This window comes from Microcaecilia unicolor, chromosome 1, assembly GCF_901765095.1.
Source record: "Microcaecilia unicolor chromosome 1, aMicUni1.1, whole genome shotgun sequence".
NCBI classification, from domain to species: domain Eukaryota; kingdom Metazoa; phylum Chordata; class Amphibia; order Gymnophiona; family Siphonopidae; genus Microcaecilia; species Microcaecilia unicolor.
The window spans coordinates 404,365,586-404,381,269 of NC_044031.1; the positions used below are offsets into that span (position 1 = coordinate 404,365,586).

Sequence of the window (15,684 nt, forward strand, 5' to 3'; positions counted from 1 at the left end):
ATACCAAACAGAACCCAGATCCAAACAGATTCAGATTCAATACATTAGAGCCAGGAGGTGGTAAGGGCTCCTACGCTACTCCTGCAATAATTAGATAGTGTGTGGTAATGTGCCCAATTAGCACAGGCACACCTACTCTCCGCCCCCCAGACCCATCTCCTACAGCAAAAAATAAATATTGTTTCCACAGGAGTAGCCTGCACTGCTGGCCAACCTACTGTGGGACACCTCAGCACTTCCTGCTGTAGTGCCCTTTTACCACATGATAGGCCCATGTTAAGTCTACTGCATCTTAGTAAAAGGGCCCCATACTGCACTTTATGCTGGTAATTACCCCCCTGGGATTTTGAAAATTGACTGACTGTTCTTTTTCTGTTGTTTGTAAATGAAAATAACATTCAGCTATGAGGACAAGACAATGTTTTCTAACCTCCTTGAGGCGTTCTAGAAACAAGATTTATAAAGCCTTCTCCCTCCCTCCTAACACCTAATGTGATTTGATTTTTTTAAACTTTTGTTTTGCTGTTTTTCACCTTCCATAGCACTGTGTATTAAAAAAAAAATCATTCCTGGTTAGCTACACGAGTAACAAGAGAATCTCATCTTCAGGCTGCTGACCAACAGCTCGTAACGGTGCCAATCACACCGGGGCTATGTATGTAGGGTGACGCTTCCCTGCCGTGCCTGCTGCACCAACAACAACACGCTCTCTCTCCCCCCTCCTCCCCCAGATTAGCGCGCGTGAGAGCCACGCGCTCCTTTTTCCTGAGGCGGGGGGAGAGGGGGAAGCGCTCCAGCTGTCAGGCAACAGCTGTTCGGCAGGAGCGTGTCCAGGTGGGCAGGCAGCCAATGAAGGCGAGGCGATCACGCCCCGCCCCCTCGTGGTGGGGTGGGAGGAGCCCGGGGGCCAGGCCGCCGGCTTTTAGGGGAAAAGCGAAGGCTGAGAGGCTCAGATGTAAACGCTCGGGCCCTGCGCGCTGTACCCCAGCACCCACCGACGCCCTCATCTACCTCAGAAACAAGCACCACAAGAACATAAACTAGTAGAACGCAGCGCCCTTCTGCTCTGCCTGCGCCAAGTTTATTTATAAGGGACAAAGAAAACAACCTAAGTGGAATTGCACTGTGTACCACCTGCACTGTTCACTTTCTTTTTTTTTTTTTTTGGCTGTGCGCGCCCCCGTGCTATTGCTGCATTTGTGTGATTGCCTTTAGCGCCACCCTGCGAAGGTTGGTGCCGGTGGGGGGAATAGGGAGCGAGACAGAGAGAGAAGTGTAGGAAAATGCACACTACCCAAAAGGACACCACGTACACTAAGATCTTTGTTGGGGGGCTGCCCTACCACACCACGGACTCGAGCCTGCGCAAGTACTTCGAGGTGTTCGGCGACATCGAGGAAGCCGTGGTCATCACCGACCGGCAGACGGGCAAGTCCCGCGGCTACGGATTTGTAAGTTGTGGGCAAGCGGAAGAAGCCGCCCTTTGGGGCCACATCTCACCTAAGCACTTTCCCTCTGGGCACGCACTTGGGGGGCGGGGAACCCCCCTTCGAACTCCTGTCCCTCCTTGGGAGGCTCTACCTCGTCCCACTTTGTTTTCGGGAGGTGGAGGGAGGGCAGAGCCGCACTTTTCGAGAACAACAGTGCCTGAAGTGTGGTTGTGCTTGGGAGTGCGCTTAGCCGCGGGAAGTTCGCTTTGAGTTTCTGGCAGGCATTAGGCCACCCTGGGATCTTGTATGGTCTCCAATTGCTTCCTATCTTGATTCCATTACAAACGAAACTACATAAATGATAACAACTACCTATCTTAGAATTATTATTATAACTATAATTGCATAATTCCTTGGCACACTATAATCTATTATGTATTTCCATAATGCATCTTTTTTGGTTATTTAATGTTATGTACTATTTACGTTTTACTAAAACCAATAAAAAATCTTGGGGGGAAAAAAAGGCCACCCTGGGATCTTGTGCGGTGTTGCTCTCTCAGGTGGTGGCGGCGGCTGCTGCTACTCCAGGGCATGGTACAGAGTTGCTGTGACACGATTTGGCAAGATGCATGCACCTGTAATGTGAGCGTGCATTCATGTGTATTATTGCTCCAGAGAGTACTGTTAAAAAAAAAAAGCCTTGCCCAGCTAGCTTATTTCCTTTTATTTATTCCTTTTTTCATTTATTTATTCCCCTGCAGGATATATAGCCATAAAGGGTATTTGTAATGGTACTGGGATGGGGTTTATGGTTTACTTGGTTATATATTTGTTGTACAGGTCACCATGGCTGACAGAGCTGCTGCTGAAAGGGCCTGCAAGGACCCCAATCCTATCATAGATGGCAGGAAGGCAAATGTAAACCTTGCTTATCTTGGAGCAAAACCGAGGATCATGCAGCCAGGTGAGGAATGCTCTTGCACCAGTAAGTGAATTTCTTGAAAGGAAGTTAAGAGTGTGAAAAGATCAGATTTCTTAGCAGATTAGATTGTAAGCTCTTTTGAGCAGGGACGGTCCTTCCCCATGTTAAACTTGTACAGCGCTGCGTAACCCTGGCAGCGCTATAGAAATGCTAAGTAGTAGTAGATCTAATCCATCCTCCCATTTCCAACACCACCGCTACTTTAATGTGGACAGTTTATAAACAATGAATGATACCATCATGTTTAGTTTTTGATGTACTTTTAAATATTTTTAAAACAAAGTACGTAAGTATTGCCATACTGGGACAGACCAAAGGTCCATCAGGCCCGGCATCCTGTTCCAACAGTGGCCAATCCAGGTCAGAACTACTGGATTCCAGATCCCAAAACAGTACAATACATTTTATGCAGCTTATTCTAGAAATAAGCAGTGGATTTTCCCCAAGTCCATTTTAATAGTGGTCTATGGACTTTTCTTTTAGGAAGCCATCCAAACCTTTTTTTTAAACCCCACTAAGCTAACTGCTTTTACTACATACTCTGGCAGCGAATTCCCGAGTTTAATTACACGTTGAGTGAATAAAAACTTTCTCCAATTCTTTTTAAATTTACTACTTTGTAGCTTCATTGTGTGCCCCCTAGTCCTAGTATTTTTGGAAAGAGTAAACAAGCGATTCACATCTACCTGTTCCACTCCAATCATTATTTTATAGATCTGTATCATATCTCCCCTCAGTCGTCCTTGAAGTGTAGGTTGGTCCTGAAATTCCACCTGTTGGGAAGCCTGTACATTTATGTTTTAAATAGAAGGAAGTGTTTTTTGTTGTTTTTTTTTGGGGGGGGGGGTAACCTCCTTGCCATAATTCCATAGTACAGGGAGCACATGTGGTCTGCAAAAAAACAGCCTTCAGTGGGTGCCCCTCTAATTTGAGCTCTATATAGTTAATTTAATATAGGAATGAATTGCTGACCATGAAGAGGGCTATACATTTGTTTCTGCTATCATGCAGGCCATGATTTAGCATTTTTCAAAGACTTCTCATGAACCTTGCCATTTTCTGACATCCTGCGATTTTACAGTTTCCAGTCATGTGACCTCTTCATTTTTATGTGATTGGGCTGCATTCTTACTGAAGGGCACATCCATAAGAGTTTTCTAAAACTTCATAGGCAAGCCTTATTTCTTACATTTCTATGTTAGGTCAGGCTTGATGAGTTTTTGGCATTTTTAGGGCATGAAAGCAAACTATTATTGAGCTGCAAAGAAGCATATATATGATACACTCTGTGACCTGTCTTCTTGGGTTGAGCCTGCAGTTCATATTCTTACTGTCCCTTTTGAAATGTTTTAGTCATACTTTTACTGTGCTGTTATTCTATTCAAAGGTTTGATTTGCTTTATTGAATTGATTATCGTTTAATGCAGCACTTGTTCTCAAGCGGTTTACAATGCTAAAATATGAACCAACAATTTACAAAACAGAAAAAAATATCAAAATTTACAAAACAAAATGATATAACATACATGTACTAAAATATCATCATTGCCAGAAATATGCATGGGGAGAACATATTACCAAGAATATACTTAGGTAAAATATTTAATGAATATTCAATTCAAAAGCTGTTTACAAATAGCCAGGTATTTAAGGCTTTTCAAAATGATAGCTAGGCATGCTGCTCAGTTTTCGTGGTAGTGAATTCCATAAGTTTGCTAATTTAATGGAACTCGCAGAAGGCAGCTGAAGTGAACAATTTTGAGAAGAACGTAGCTCATGCTGAGGCTCATATTTCACTAATTTGTTTGTAAAATAAGCAGGAATACCTATATGAAAAGCCTTATAAACCTTTTGGGTGAAAAAAATGTATACCTAAAGCTTCAAGCTTTGTAACTTGCTGTTACAAAAAACACTGAGATGCCATGTAACACTGATGTTGAAGGTCCAAGATATTTGACAGTACAGTATTACAAAAGAATCCATGTTACAGTGCATCTATAGTATAATATGCAATAGCATGCATAAATAAATATGAGTCTAACACTAGACTACATTAAATGAGGTTTTCAATATGATTTATGCTTTCTCCTAAATTTGCTATGACAAAATTATCACCCTTGTAGTGGTAGTACACTAGTAAACATTGATATAGTAACGAATGAGAAGCAATTGTTCCTTAGCACAAAAAAATATCCAACAGGCAGGCTTCGAGTCACTGGTGGGTCTCAAAAGACTTTTTTTTAATCGCCTTTTTTTTTGATTATTCAGCCAAGAAAATTAAACGTACAAAGCAGGACATCAAGGCAGCAGCCTGAGCTACTGAAATAGCATCATCTATACAGCCGTAAGGCTGTAATATGAAAAACAATGCTTTCAATCTGACCCTAAAGCACGTTTTGATTTGTAACAGTTGCTGTGACTAGGCAGTGGGATGCAAACGTTGGATTAAAGACATTTTATGAGGCAGTGAAAAATCGTTTTACATGTTTACCTTTTATACTGTGAATCATCATCTACACAGCAGCTTGTGCCATGCTGCTTGTTCTGTTCAGGGGATTGAAAATATCTCAGTCTGGCTACTTCTGGACTTAAGCACAGTATTTCAGACCTGATCTATTAAGATGTTTCTCCCATGTGTGTGCTTACATAGAGCTCTAATATATTGTAGGTTTTATGTTATGAATGTATACATTATCTTCCAAGGATATTTGGATTGAGCACAATAAGTTTTTTGTTTTTTTTTAATCATTTATTTATAATTTTTTCATTTTACAAGGATCACTTGCAAAACAGTAAAACAGAGATGATTGTACATTAAAACAATATTAGAAGAAAACAATCTCAACAAGATAAATGGATTTTATACAATCTTTCTCTTTCTTAGACCACAAAATAAATAGGGAGAGTGAAACAAGACAAGGAGATCAATTTAAGCAACAGCAAACAAAGAAATCGTGGTATTAACCCGATTATCCCCAGTTATTATTTATCTAAATCATTATTCCACATTGATCATCTGGTTGGTTTCTTCAAGACCATAACGGTGCATAGTCCATCAATTTCATTGGAAACATACTTATTGTCCAATATTAGTGAAAGTAATACACCTGATTTCATTTTTTTCCCTTTTAAAACCAGAAATTGTTTAACAATACAAACCCTTGAATCTCCAATCCAATTCCCGCTGATTAAAGTAATCCCAGTTTCACAGGCTTCACTCCTTTTGAATTAATATATTAAGAGGAATTATTTCAGAGGAAAAAAAAACATTAGGAGTCATACCCGGAACTCTGGGAAAACAACAATCTCGATAATCATCTACAACAATATTCATTTTGTTCACATTTTTTCTGGTCTTTTATCATTTTCAAATCTTAACCGTTTCCTACTTCAGTAGAACTTCATTTGCTGTATATTCTCAAAGGATTCGATTAGATTATCCATGTGGCTCATTAACAAGACTATTTCTGAAGCAAAGTCATTCTCTACCACTGTCAGGTCCTGGAGCACCCTCCAGATGACATTCAATGCAACCTCCACGGGAGCCAAAAACTCCAAGCTGATAACTCTTAAGGGTTTAGGAGTAGCACCGCCGACACGGGTTCAGCTGTAAACGACTTTCGTTTCAGCATACACTCCTGACTCACTCCTCCACTCCTTTGGGCATGGTGGTTAAATGATTTTTGAGCGATGAAGTTGTTTCCAGGTCCAAGAGCATCGACGCTTCTTCGTCGGCGCTAATCAAAGGACTCATCAACCCAGTCATCTATGGGCAGCTCGTCATACAGCGGTCCCATACTTGCTGCACAGGGGACAAAACGCTGGTCATCGGCGGCTGACCCCCCCATTGTCCCCTTCCTCTGTTAAGGCAACTGCAATGCAGAGAGGAAATTTCAAGTGAACAAAAACTGAACTTCAGAGGACAGCTGGGCCGTTGAGTGTACGAGTTTCAGGTCACCATCTTTCCCCTCTCCCTAATTTGGGACACTCTTTGTCTGGTTTCTCCTCAGAGGCCTGTCTGATATGGGTAACCCTTCAGCATAGCCCTCTGAGTCATTGAAACACGGAAGCCCCTCCACCACTTACAAGGTGGTGTCCCTTCGGAGGGGATAAGTTTTTTTAAATAAATAAATAATAGCTTTACGCCAGTCTAGAGAGCTGAAAAGTAAGTTGGATGTTACTATCAATCAAACTTCCCGTGATTTGTGTGAGCTCATCTTTTTAAAGCAAGGTGATGATTAGCTGAAAAATAATTGCTTTGTGAGTTGGCCTGGGACTCAGTGCACTGCTGATTGAAGGACCTGGCTTTGATTGCCTGGTCGAATCTTCCATTCTTTGGGTCAGCTGGGGATAGGTTTGCTGTGGAAGCAATGTTAAAAGCCCCTGAGAAGAGAGAGCCTTTGGGCGTTGCAAACAGTGTTACCCTGGCAGGACTTGGGATGTATGCATACCAGGCAGCAGGAAGGCTTAGGGCACTGTAGCCCAACAGAGGCCAGTTCCAATTTGAAAACCTAAAGAAGCAAGAGGAAATACATACCCCCTAATATTCAGCACTATTTAACCAGCTGTTATCTCTCGCTGAATATTCGTAGTCAGCGAATAGGGAGAGATTCTATATATGGCGCCTAAAAGGTCCGAGTGGAAATCAGTGCCGACTAGGCGTATTCTATAATCGGCGCCTAGATTTAGACGCCAAATATAGAATACGCTTAGTTAATATCTCAGCTCCTAAAACTATCCACATCCATTTACACCAGTGAAAATGTGGCGTAAATCCTGATGCATAGACTTACATTCACTGGGCCATATTCTGTAACTGCTTACATAAATTTCGGAACTTCCCACGAAATGCCCATTTCCCCACCCATAACTGTGCCCATTTTTGCCTGCGTTTGTTAGAAGTTAGGTGCACTGTGTTACAGAATGTGCTTAGCGAAGTGTGCGTGTAAGTTCTAATTGTCAATTAGTGTTCATTATTGCTTGTTAAGTTATCAATTCTGATTATCTTGTTAAGCCAATTAAGTTACGCACATCATTATAGAATACGCTTGGATTTTGGCACGGATCTCCAGGCACGTGATCTAGGGTCTGGGGGATAGTGGGTAGCCAGTTATTTTGCGAGATATAACTGGCTATCTGCAAATATTCAGCGCATCACCGTTTGTTGGGCGGCCAAATCGGGCCACCCAAATTGCAGACCTATCTTTGGCCACTATAAACTTAACTGGCCAGCACTGAATATTGTAGATCCCCTAAACTTTGGAATGAACTTCCTGTAACCCTTCATAAGATTACTTCCTATTTTCAGTTCAAGAAAGATGTTAAAACATGGTTATTTAATGAAGCACTTGGAAATTAGATTTTTTACTGAGCTTGTATTGCTGTGTTTGGGAAGAAATCAAATATAGAGTTATCTTTTGAAGTGTATGGTAATTAGATTAGCCAATCAGTTTATTTCTTTTATATGTGTTGTTTTTAAAATTTAATGTTTTAATGTAATGTTGATTTTATGTTTATTTTTATTATGTATGCTTTCTTGTAATCAGTCCAAAACTATGGATGGTTTGGGATATAAATATGTTCAATAAATAAATAAAATAAAGGTTGGCTTGGCCAGTTAGGTTTAAACCAGCCAAAAATAAACCAGATATTCGATGCTGGTCACCGGGCTCACCACCGACTGGGGGAATTAGCCAGGCTGCCTTCTGTGGTCTGAATATCAGTTCTAGTGGTATAACATATATAATTTTGGTTTGGTGTTTTAGAAGTATCATAGCATATATGACATGACCTACACTATCGCTGGATGCATTGTCATGAATTATTCCACAGCTTGAAACACAAGCTATAACAAACTTGTTCTGCATTAAGAAAATATGCTTAGCCTGGGCTACAATTTGCTTAACTTTCAAAGTGTTTCTGTAGAAATAAGTGCTGTATTCACCCTCTTATGAACGATGGGAGATTGATAAGGTGAGGACATTGTTTTGTTTTTCTTTTTTTATAAATAGGTTTTGCCTTTGGAATTCAGCAGATTCATCCGGCTCTTATACAAAGACCATTTGGGTAAGTCAAGTGATGTTTTAAGAATTCATTCATAATTATTTTTTCTACCTCTTAGAGTACTGAATAAGTTTGGAAGTACGGATCCGTGTCCTTTTATTTTCTCAACCAAAGGTGCTGCAGCTATGTTCTTAGTGGGGTTATGCTTGTGCTATTGTAGAGTCAAGATGTGTAGCCACAACATAGCTTTCCCACCTTAACTTAACAAATTGTTACTAAAATATACAGCCAAGACCACTGTGTCCTACTCCCCATTTCTCAGCTTGACTCAATTTTATTTATCTCTTTCTAATCTGACAGGGATCGTTTATGGTTAAGATAACTGATCAGAAGGATTTGATGATAAGAGGTGGAATAGGTCTGTTTGGAATTAAACTGTGTAACCTGTAGAGTCAAACACACAAAACGAGAAACTGGTGATTAACAATGCATGTATGTTTATTTTTTATGTTATTTTATTCAGTAGCCCTCAGTGTGCCTTTTTTAAGCAATGACGTGTTCATAGCTAAACTGTGTGCTTTCTATTTCATTGAAAAAGAGCTGTAGTGGCATTTTGGGGGTGGGGGAGTTTTTTTTTTTTTTTGGTTTGTTTTGGTGTTTGGTGAGAAGTGTTGACTTTGCCATGGGGAGCACAAGGGACTTTTTTTTCCTGCTTTGAAGCTGTAGCCTGTGATTTTCCTTTAACTGTATTTTGTAGTGAGTGTTACATTTTGTGTGACCTTTTCATACAAGAAGATCAACTTGTCTGCATGATGACGTTTTTCAACTATTTTATTTTTTGGTTTGGTTCTTCCTATTAACAGTTAACACTTGGTCATAGTCTCCCCCCTCCCCCCCCCAAAAAAAAAAAATAAAATAAAAAATTGCAGTCTTACCTAGAGGGTTGTTAATAGTTATCGCCGTAAAACATATATAACATTCCTAAGTAGTTCTAATATTTGCTTTAGGTACAAAATGAAAGAATTATTCTATTTTCTTGATTTTTATTACTTTATATCGTGGGCTTTCCTATAGCAACAACTCAAAGTGGCAGACAACAACAACAACAAAAACATCCAGTATCAAAATAGGGAAACATATTTATTGCATTGAACTGAATTCCCTGTACTCAGTTATGTATAGTTAACAATACTTATCCTTCAGGCAGCAGGGTGAACAAACCATAGATTCCGAGACTTGGAGTCAAGTAACGATCATGGCACGTTCATTCCACGCCAATTATCTGGTGTTTTATGGAGATGGTTTCCGTTCACCATAAATATCATAAAATGGTCAGCTCTTATAAAGAGCACCAAAATGCAGCATGCTGAGCGCAAATTATATAACGGAATCCGGGCTCCCAGCTTCTGTTTTAGAATACTAGCTTAAGTAGGCATTCATGCAGTAACATTTAGATATCTCCACTTATGCCATGTCGACAGGCATAAAAATGCGCACCTAAATAGAGCACTGTGGCATGAAAAATTCAGGTATTCTTTGAAAATAAATGTTTGACAGGCCCATGCGCCTCCCCTTTTATGCCCCCTTGCTCTGTGGGCCACGTTCAGTAAACGGTGCCTAAAATTCGGCACCAGAAAGGTCCATGCTAAACTAGCATTCGGTAAAGAGCAAGCATCGCAGAATAGTAGATTAGCATATATCTTGTGACTCTTTGATTCATGCCTGCTGAAACCGGGTGTATTGCCAGCGCCTAACTTAAGCATGGATACGGCCTTATTTCATAGCATTGCACCTAGCTTCTGAGAATGCCCCCATGATCCGCCCATGCTTTTCCCATAGCCACGCCCCTTTTTAGTTTGCGCTATGAAATTTAGGCACGGATGTTATAGAATAATGACTAGGGCAGATGTGTGCAAATTTAACTCCCAATTATTGTTTGACACCTCATTAATTAACTACTCCAGTGGTTTGTGAATGGCACATTCATAAAATACCACTGAGCGTACGTCTAACGCTTACGTGTGTGAATATTCACATGCTGAAATACAGATATTTTATAATCTTAGCGTGCAAGTGGTGCTTGCATTTAGGTGCTAATTGCTGGAGGAATTAATGGGAAAGTTTTATCCTGTTTGTTGTTTCTTCTGCCCTCTGAACACTTCTGCACCACTTTATCCAGCTATTGGAGTTCCTTGGCTCCCTGGCATTGTTTCCTGCTAGTGCTCTGAAGTTCGCAAGTTTATGTTCAGCTCTGCAAAGGTGTTTTTCACTAAGCTGTAATTTTGGAAAGCAGCCCATGATTTATGTGATAACTGAGAAATACATGTAGGAATTTCTTATTTGGAGGATGGAATCCTTTCTTTGGATAAGAATCCTAAGAAATTTGTTACATTTAATACTATTTTAAATCAGTAATGAAGGTACTTGACAAAATATAGGAAGAGATAAAAGACCATAGCTTTCTGCCTTAGGTGAATGGTGTTGGGTACTGAAACATAAAATAAGGCATGTTTCTATAACCATACCCTTTGTGTAGACTACTATTCCCCTCTGCCTATTAACGTTAAGCACATTATTGCTTGTTAACACTTATTAGGAATGAATAGGGTACATGGTAAGATTTTAGAATTTAGTTTATGGAAATCCTGTCTAGCTTGAGAAGTATAACTGAATTGGAATGTAGTTGTGGCCATAAAATATAGTTTATGATTGGTTATAAGGAGAAGCTGACTGAGCTGCTGTGTAGTCCTTATGTTTTTGTGTGTTAACTTTCTCGCTCTTCCTGTATTCTGGAATGGATGAGCTTGTAACGTTGGTGGCTAAGTTAATGTATAGGAGATTGTTACAATCAAACTTGTGCTAGTTTTTTCAGAGTGAAAATAGTATGTATGTTCATTAGGTAAAATATACTTGAAGTTTAACACTTGTGGTATTTTTTGGGGTGGGGAAAAGAGGGGCACTTAGAAAAGCAGTGGTGGAAGAAGACTTTTTTGGATGCTTTGTTCAAGATAAATGACAAATGGTTGTAATTTTCTCCGTGATCCATTTATTTGACAGTAATATAGTTAAGTTTTCATTGGGATACATGTGGGTTGATCTTTTTGATACATTGAAAATGTTCACTTCGTCCATGTAAAGACACTTTATTCTCCTTGAAACCCTTCTCACATGAGAGGTGATTAAAAATAGCCCCACTGCAGCTTCCCCTATCAATCACTCTGTGAAACGCTAACCAAGGCATGCACAGTAGACTGAGAAGGCCGAGCGAGATAAAGTTTCACAGTCTTCCACCTGTTCCTCAGTTGCTGCAAGGTTGGTGTCTTTCCTACAATGATTTAAGCAGAAGCACCTGCATCCTTCTGTCTAGGCTTAACTAGGCACTTGTGAAGCACATGAAGTCGTCTCCAAAGAATAGCATTTCACAGAAAGAGTTTACGGATTCTGCATGCCAATAGATTTTCTCTGATTGGCTTTACTGAGTTGGGTTACTTATTGTAACAAGATGTATTGGCTACAAATTGATAAGAAATGTAACAAAGTGGCACACTGTGACTTCAGATGTTTTTGAGCATTGAACTGTGGTCCTGTTAGTAAAGCGTTCTGATACTGACATATTCTTTTAATCTGACTGAATTGATTCCAGAATGGCTGTATATTACAGGTCCATTGTGTCAATAGTAGCATCTGTTTAGTGGATGACCATTACGTGTAGAGGGACATGCACGTGGCCCTTATTTAACTTGCCATAGAGATCACTATTTTCATTGCTGGTATGATGACTTTCACCATATTTGACCAAAGTACTGAGTCTGAGTGCATTATATTTAGTAAAGACTGTAAAAAAATCATTGTGTTTAAAATTAGGTCCATTGCATGTGTGTAATTCAAGTAAGACAGTAGATAAAGTTGGTATCACATTTTCATGGTGAGATTAAATACTGTAAAAATATAGTTGATTTATTTCTGTTTGGCTGCCTAGAAAAGTGGAAGACAGATGTTTTCCATCAGGAGCAGCGGTCTCATTTTATTTTTTTCTTTAAAAAGCCATAATGGTTGCATGCATCCAGGTAGCAAAGCTGTTTTTGTTACTGGGATGAAAGAGGGGTGCATTTTACATTCATATGCTGATCTGGTAGGAATAATTAAATGGTGCCATGAGGTACTTTTCATAACCACTTTTCTGTTTACAAGTACAGGCTCTCCAAGCATTCCACTTTTGCTTGCAAGCAAAAAATTGACACAGGACAATACATTAGCAGCCTAATATTTATGTAAACAGGTTTGACCTTTGTGTCCTCATGACCTTGTAACAGTGGGTGATGCACATGTACTTGGGATTTGATGCCTTGGTTTTGAATAGGATCAGCGTAGTGTCCCACAACACCATTTTGACAGTAAGCTGCACTAGGTTTTGTTTGCAAAGTGTGTGACTTTGCTGTGATTTACCAGACTTGTGATTATTTAAACCTTCTTTGTCGCCTGCACTCTTTTTTTTTTTTTTTTCTTTAAATAAGGGTGACTGAAATTGCAGAGAAATTAATGTGTGCTGAGTCTTTGTAGCTGCCTGTGTAGGGTTGCCACGATATTTCGTTCTTGAACTATCCCTATAAATTCTTTCTTTTAGGGGGGGGGGGGGGCTGAAGAACTGATCCTCTGCTAGTCATGTGACTAACTTTAAACATGCCTGCACACAGGTATAAACCCAGCACAATCAGCAGCTATATTAACACTAATGGGTAACAAAGTGAGATGAACTTTAAGTGAAGTACATATGTACAAGAGGGCTAGTAAAAAGACTGGAGATTTTGTGTATAGAGTTTAGTTTTTCGCAATAGTCTTTTTACATTGATATTATATATAAACTAGTTTTTACTTGAAGACAACACCTAACTTTATTAATATCAGGCTTATATTACATTATCAATTTGGAGCTACTGAAATTATTTCTTCAAATGACATCTAGAAACCCAGTTATTGTGGCAACCCTATTCATATAATAACCAATAAATCAAGTTTTTTATTCTTCCCTTCCCATCTCCCCCCATATGTGAAAAGATACAGCAGTTCTGCTCTGTGGTCGATTTTGAAATGTAATTTTTAATTATTTTGTTTCTCCCCCCCCCCCCCTTCCTTTCTAACAGGATACCTTCTCACTATGTCTACCCTCAGGCCTTTGTGCAGCCAGGAGTCATAATTCCACACATCCAGCCTACTACTGCAACAGCTGCAGCCTCTGCCTCGCCATACATCGACTACACTGGAGCAGCCTATGCACAGTATTCTGCTGCAGCCGCCGCTGCCGCCTATGACCAGTACCCTTATGCGGCGTCTCCAGCCACTACTGGGTACGTCGCTGCTGCCGGTTATGGTTACGCCCTCCAGCAACCGATTACTGCTGCAACCCCAGGGACAGCTGCTGCAACGGCTGCAGCTTTTGGTCAGTATCAACCACAGCAGCTGCAGGCAGACCGTATGCAATAGCAATCGGACTTCTGAGGAATTTGTTTTCTTCCCCTTCAGGCTTCCAGTGTCAGTAGTTTTGATGAGAGACAATGTTAATTTACTAAACCACTTTAAGAATAAATAAAAAAAAAATCCCTATGCTGTTGCAAAATGAGAGAAACTTATTCCAGCAAATATATTCTGTATACATCCAAATCAGGTTGGTGCGGGTGAAAGAGAAGAGGGAAGTGAGAAAGAATTGGGGACTCTATTTCTGGTGTTAAACAAGAGGAGGCTGAAAGTATCACCTACTGACGGGAGAAGAGAAATAAGACTTGAGAAGGGTTAAAAAGCTTTGAGTGTATTTTTTTACATAATCAGGGAAACAAATTAACTTTTTTTTTTTTTTTTACTCATGTGAAACTATTTTCTTGAAACACTGAACCAGGAATGAAGAAGAAAATTAATCAGAGAAAGCAATATGTAGCTTCCAAGTTATAGACTGTATTTTTTTTAATTGTTGAAGCACAATTGTCTTTTTGTAGATTTTTTTTTCCGCTATTGCCTATAGAGCCTGTGCCGATGAAGGGAGGAAAAAAAAAGTTCCTACTCTAAACACAACAGAGATTGAACAGTCTAAAGTGGCACATGGATCTGTTCTGTAATGATGATAGGCACCAAAGTTGTTTTCTCATCTGTCCTCTGGATGAGTGGAACTATGGAGCAAGTGATGTGGAATTAATGGGCGCAACAGCTGCACAGACAATCAATAACATGGACAGCTCTGGAGAGAACACATCAGTGGTGCTGGCTCAATGAGCCTGTCACATTCTAATCCCTCTCCCCATCCTGTTTCACTTTTGGGAAACTTTAACTGCTGGTGTCAGCTATTCTGATCCCAAAATGGGATCAGCCCCTTTTACTACAACAGCCTTCTCTTTCTGTTTTATTGCATCTATTCTTAGCTCTGAATAAAGGCAGGAAAAAGCTCACTGAATTTAACCCTTTAAGAACTGTTTTAAATTATTTTTTTTTCTTTTGAAATGATTTGTACACATTTTAGTATCTATGTCAAGAGTAATATTTAAACAAAAGTATTTATTAAATGGATATGCAGTACAGATTTCTTCTGATTAGACTGCAGTTCTTCAAGGGTTAATGATATATAATACAAACTATGCCTTATTTTGTAATACTGTTTAAATTGTAGATATATTTATTTTGAATGTTTTACTATGCTGTGCTCTAAAGAAGGGAACTTTAGATGCAACTCTGTAAAAAGTATGTATTCATCTCATGGCATAAATTATTTAGCAGCTTTGCAGGTAGTATCAGATATTAGTCTACTCAACTAAAGATATCAGCTTGCATTTATTTAATTTTTGTATATGCATTGTATGATGGAATGCCTACCTTAAGCATCTAAAAGTTGACATAGCTACTAGAGTCCTGCTTTCTTTTCTTTTTTACATTAAAACATCTTCGAAACATTTGTTCTATAATTTTCACTCATTTATACCTAGATGTAACCTTTTTGTTTCCTTTGTAAGAAAAAGAGAACGCTGCTTTATATTGGGGCTTGTAAAACCAGAATACTTGCAGTTTTTACTCTTGACCTAAATGGGAACTGACCATTTACACTGTATTGGTGGGGTTTGTTTTTTATACTTGAAAACATTTCATACAAGAGAACAAACTTTTTATGAGCTTAAACCCATTGTCACTGGATTTCTTTTAAGTATTTAGAATACTACCAGTGTTATGTAATGTAAACATGAATCTTGTGCATATTTATATGGTATATGTTCTGCTTTACAATATTAT

The 15,684-nt window shown here is 39.4% G+C and overlaps 1 protein-coding gene across 4 annotated transcripts; it reads left to right on the forward strand.

Annotated features, from left to right (window-relative positions):
- The first annotated feature begins 946 nt into the window (after positions 1-946).
- Positions 947-15,350, forward strand: RBM24 (RNA binding motif protein 24). Of its 4 annotated transcripts, none has more exons than XR_003943060.1 (5): positions 947-1,451; positions 2,274-2,397; positions 8,427-8,481; positions 8,779-8,910; positions 13,560-13,645. XR_003943060.1 is itself a non-coding variant. In XM_030211318.1 (5 exons), the coding sequence occupies exons 1-4, from the start codon at positions 1,284-1,286 to the stop codon at positions 8,798-8,800; spliced, it is 369 nt and encodes a 122-aa protein (XP_030067178.1). In that variant the 5' UTR covers positions 947-1,283; the 3' UTR covers positions 8,801-8,836; positions 13,560-13,640. The 4 variants fall into 4 exon arrangements, 2 of the variants coding, with proteins under 2 accessions (XP_030067178.1, XP_030067161.1); XR_003943061.1 differs by having other exon boundaries at positions 8,779-8,894; positions 13,560-13,635; XM_030211318.1 differs by having other exon boundaries at positions 8,779-8,836; positions 13,560-13,640.
- The last annotated feature ends 334 nt before the right edge of the window (positions 15,351-15,684 follow it).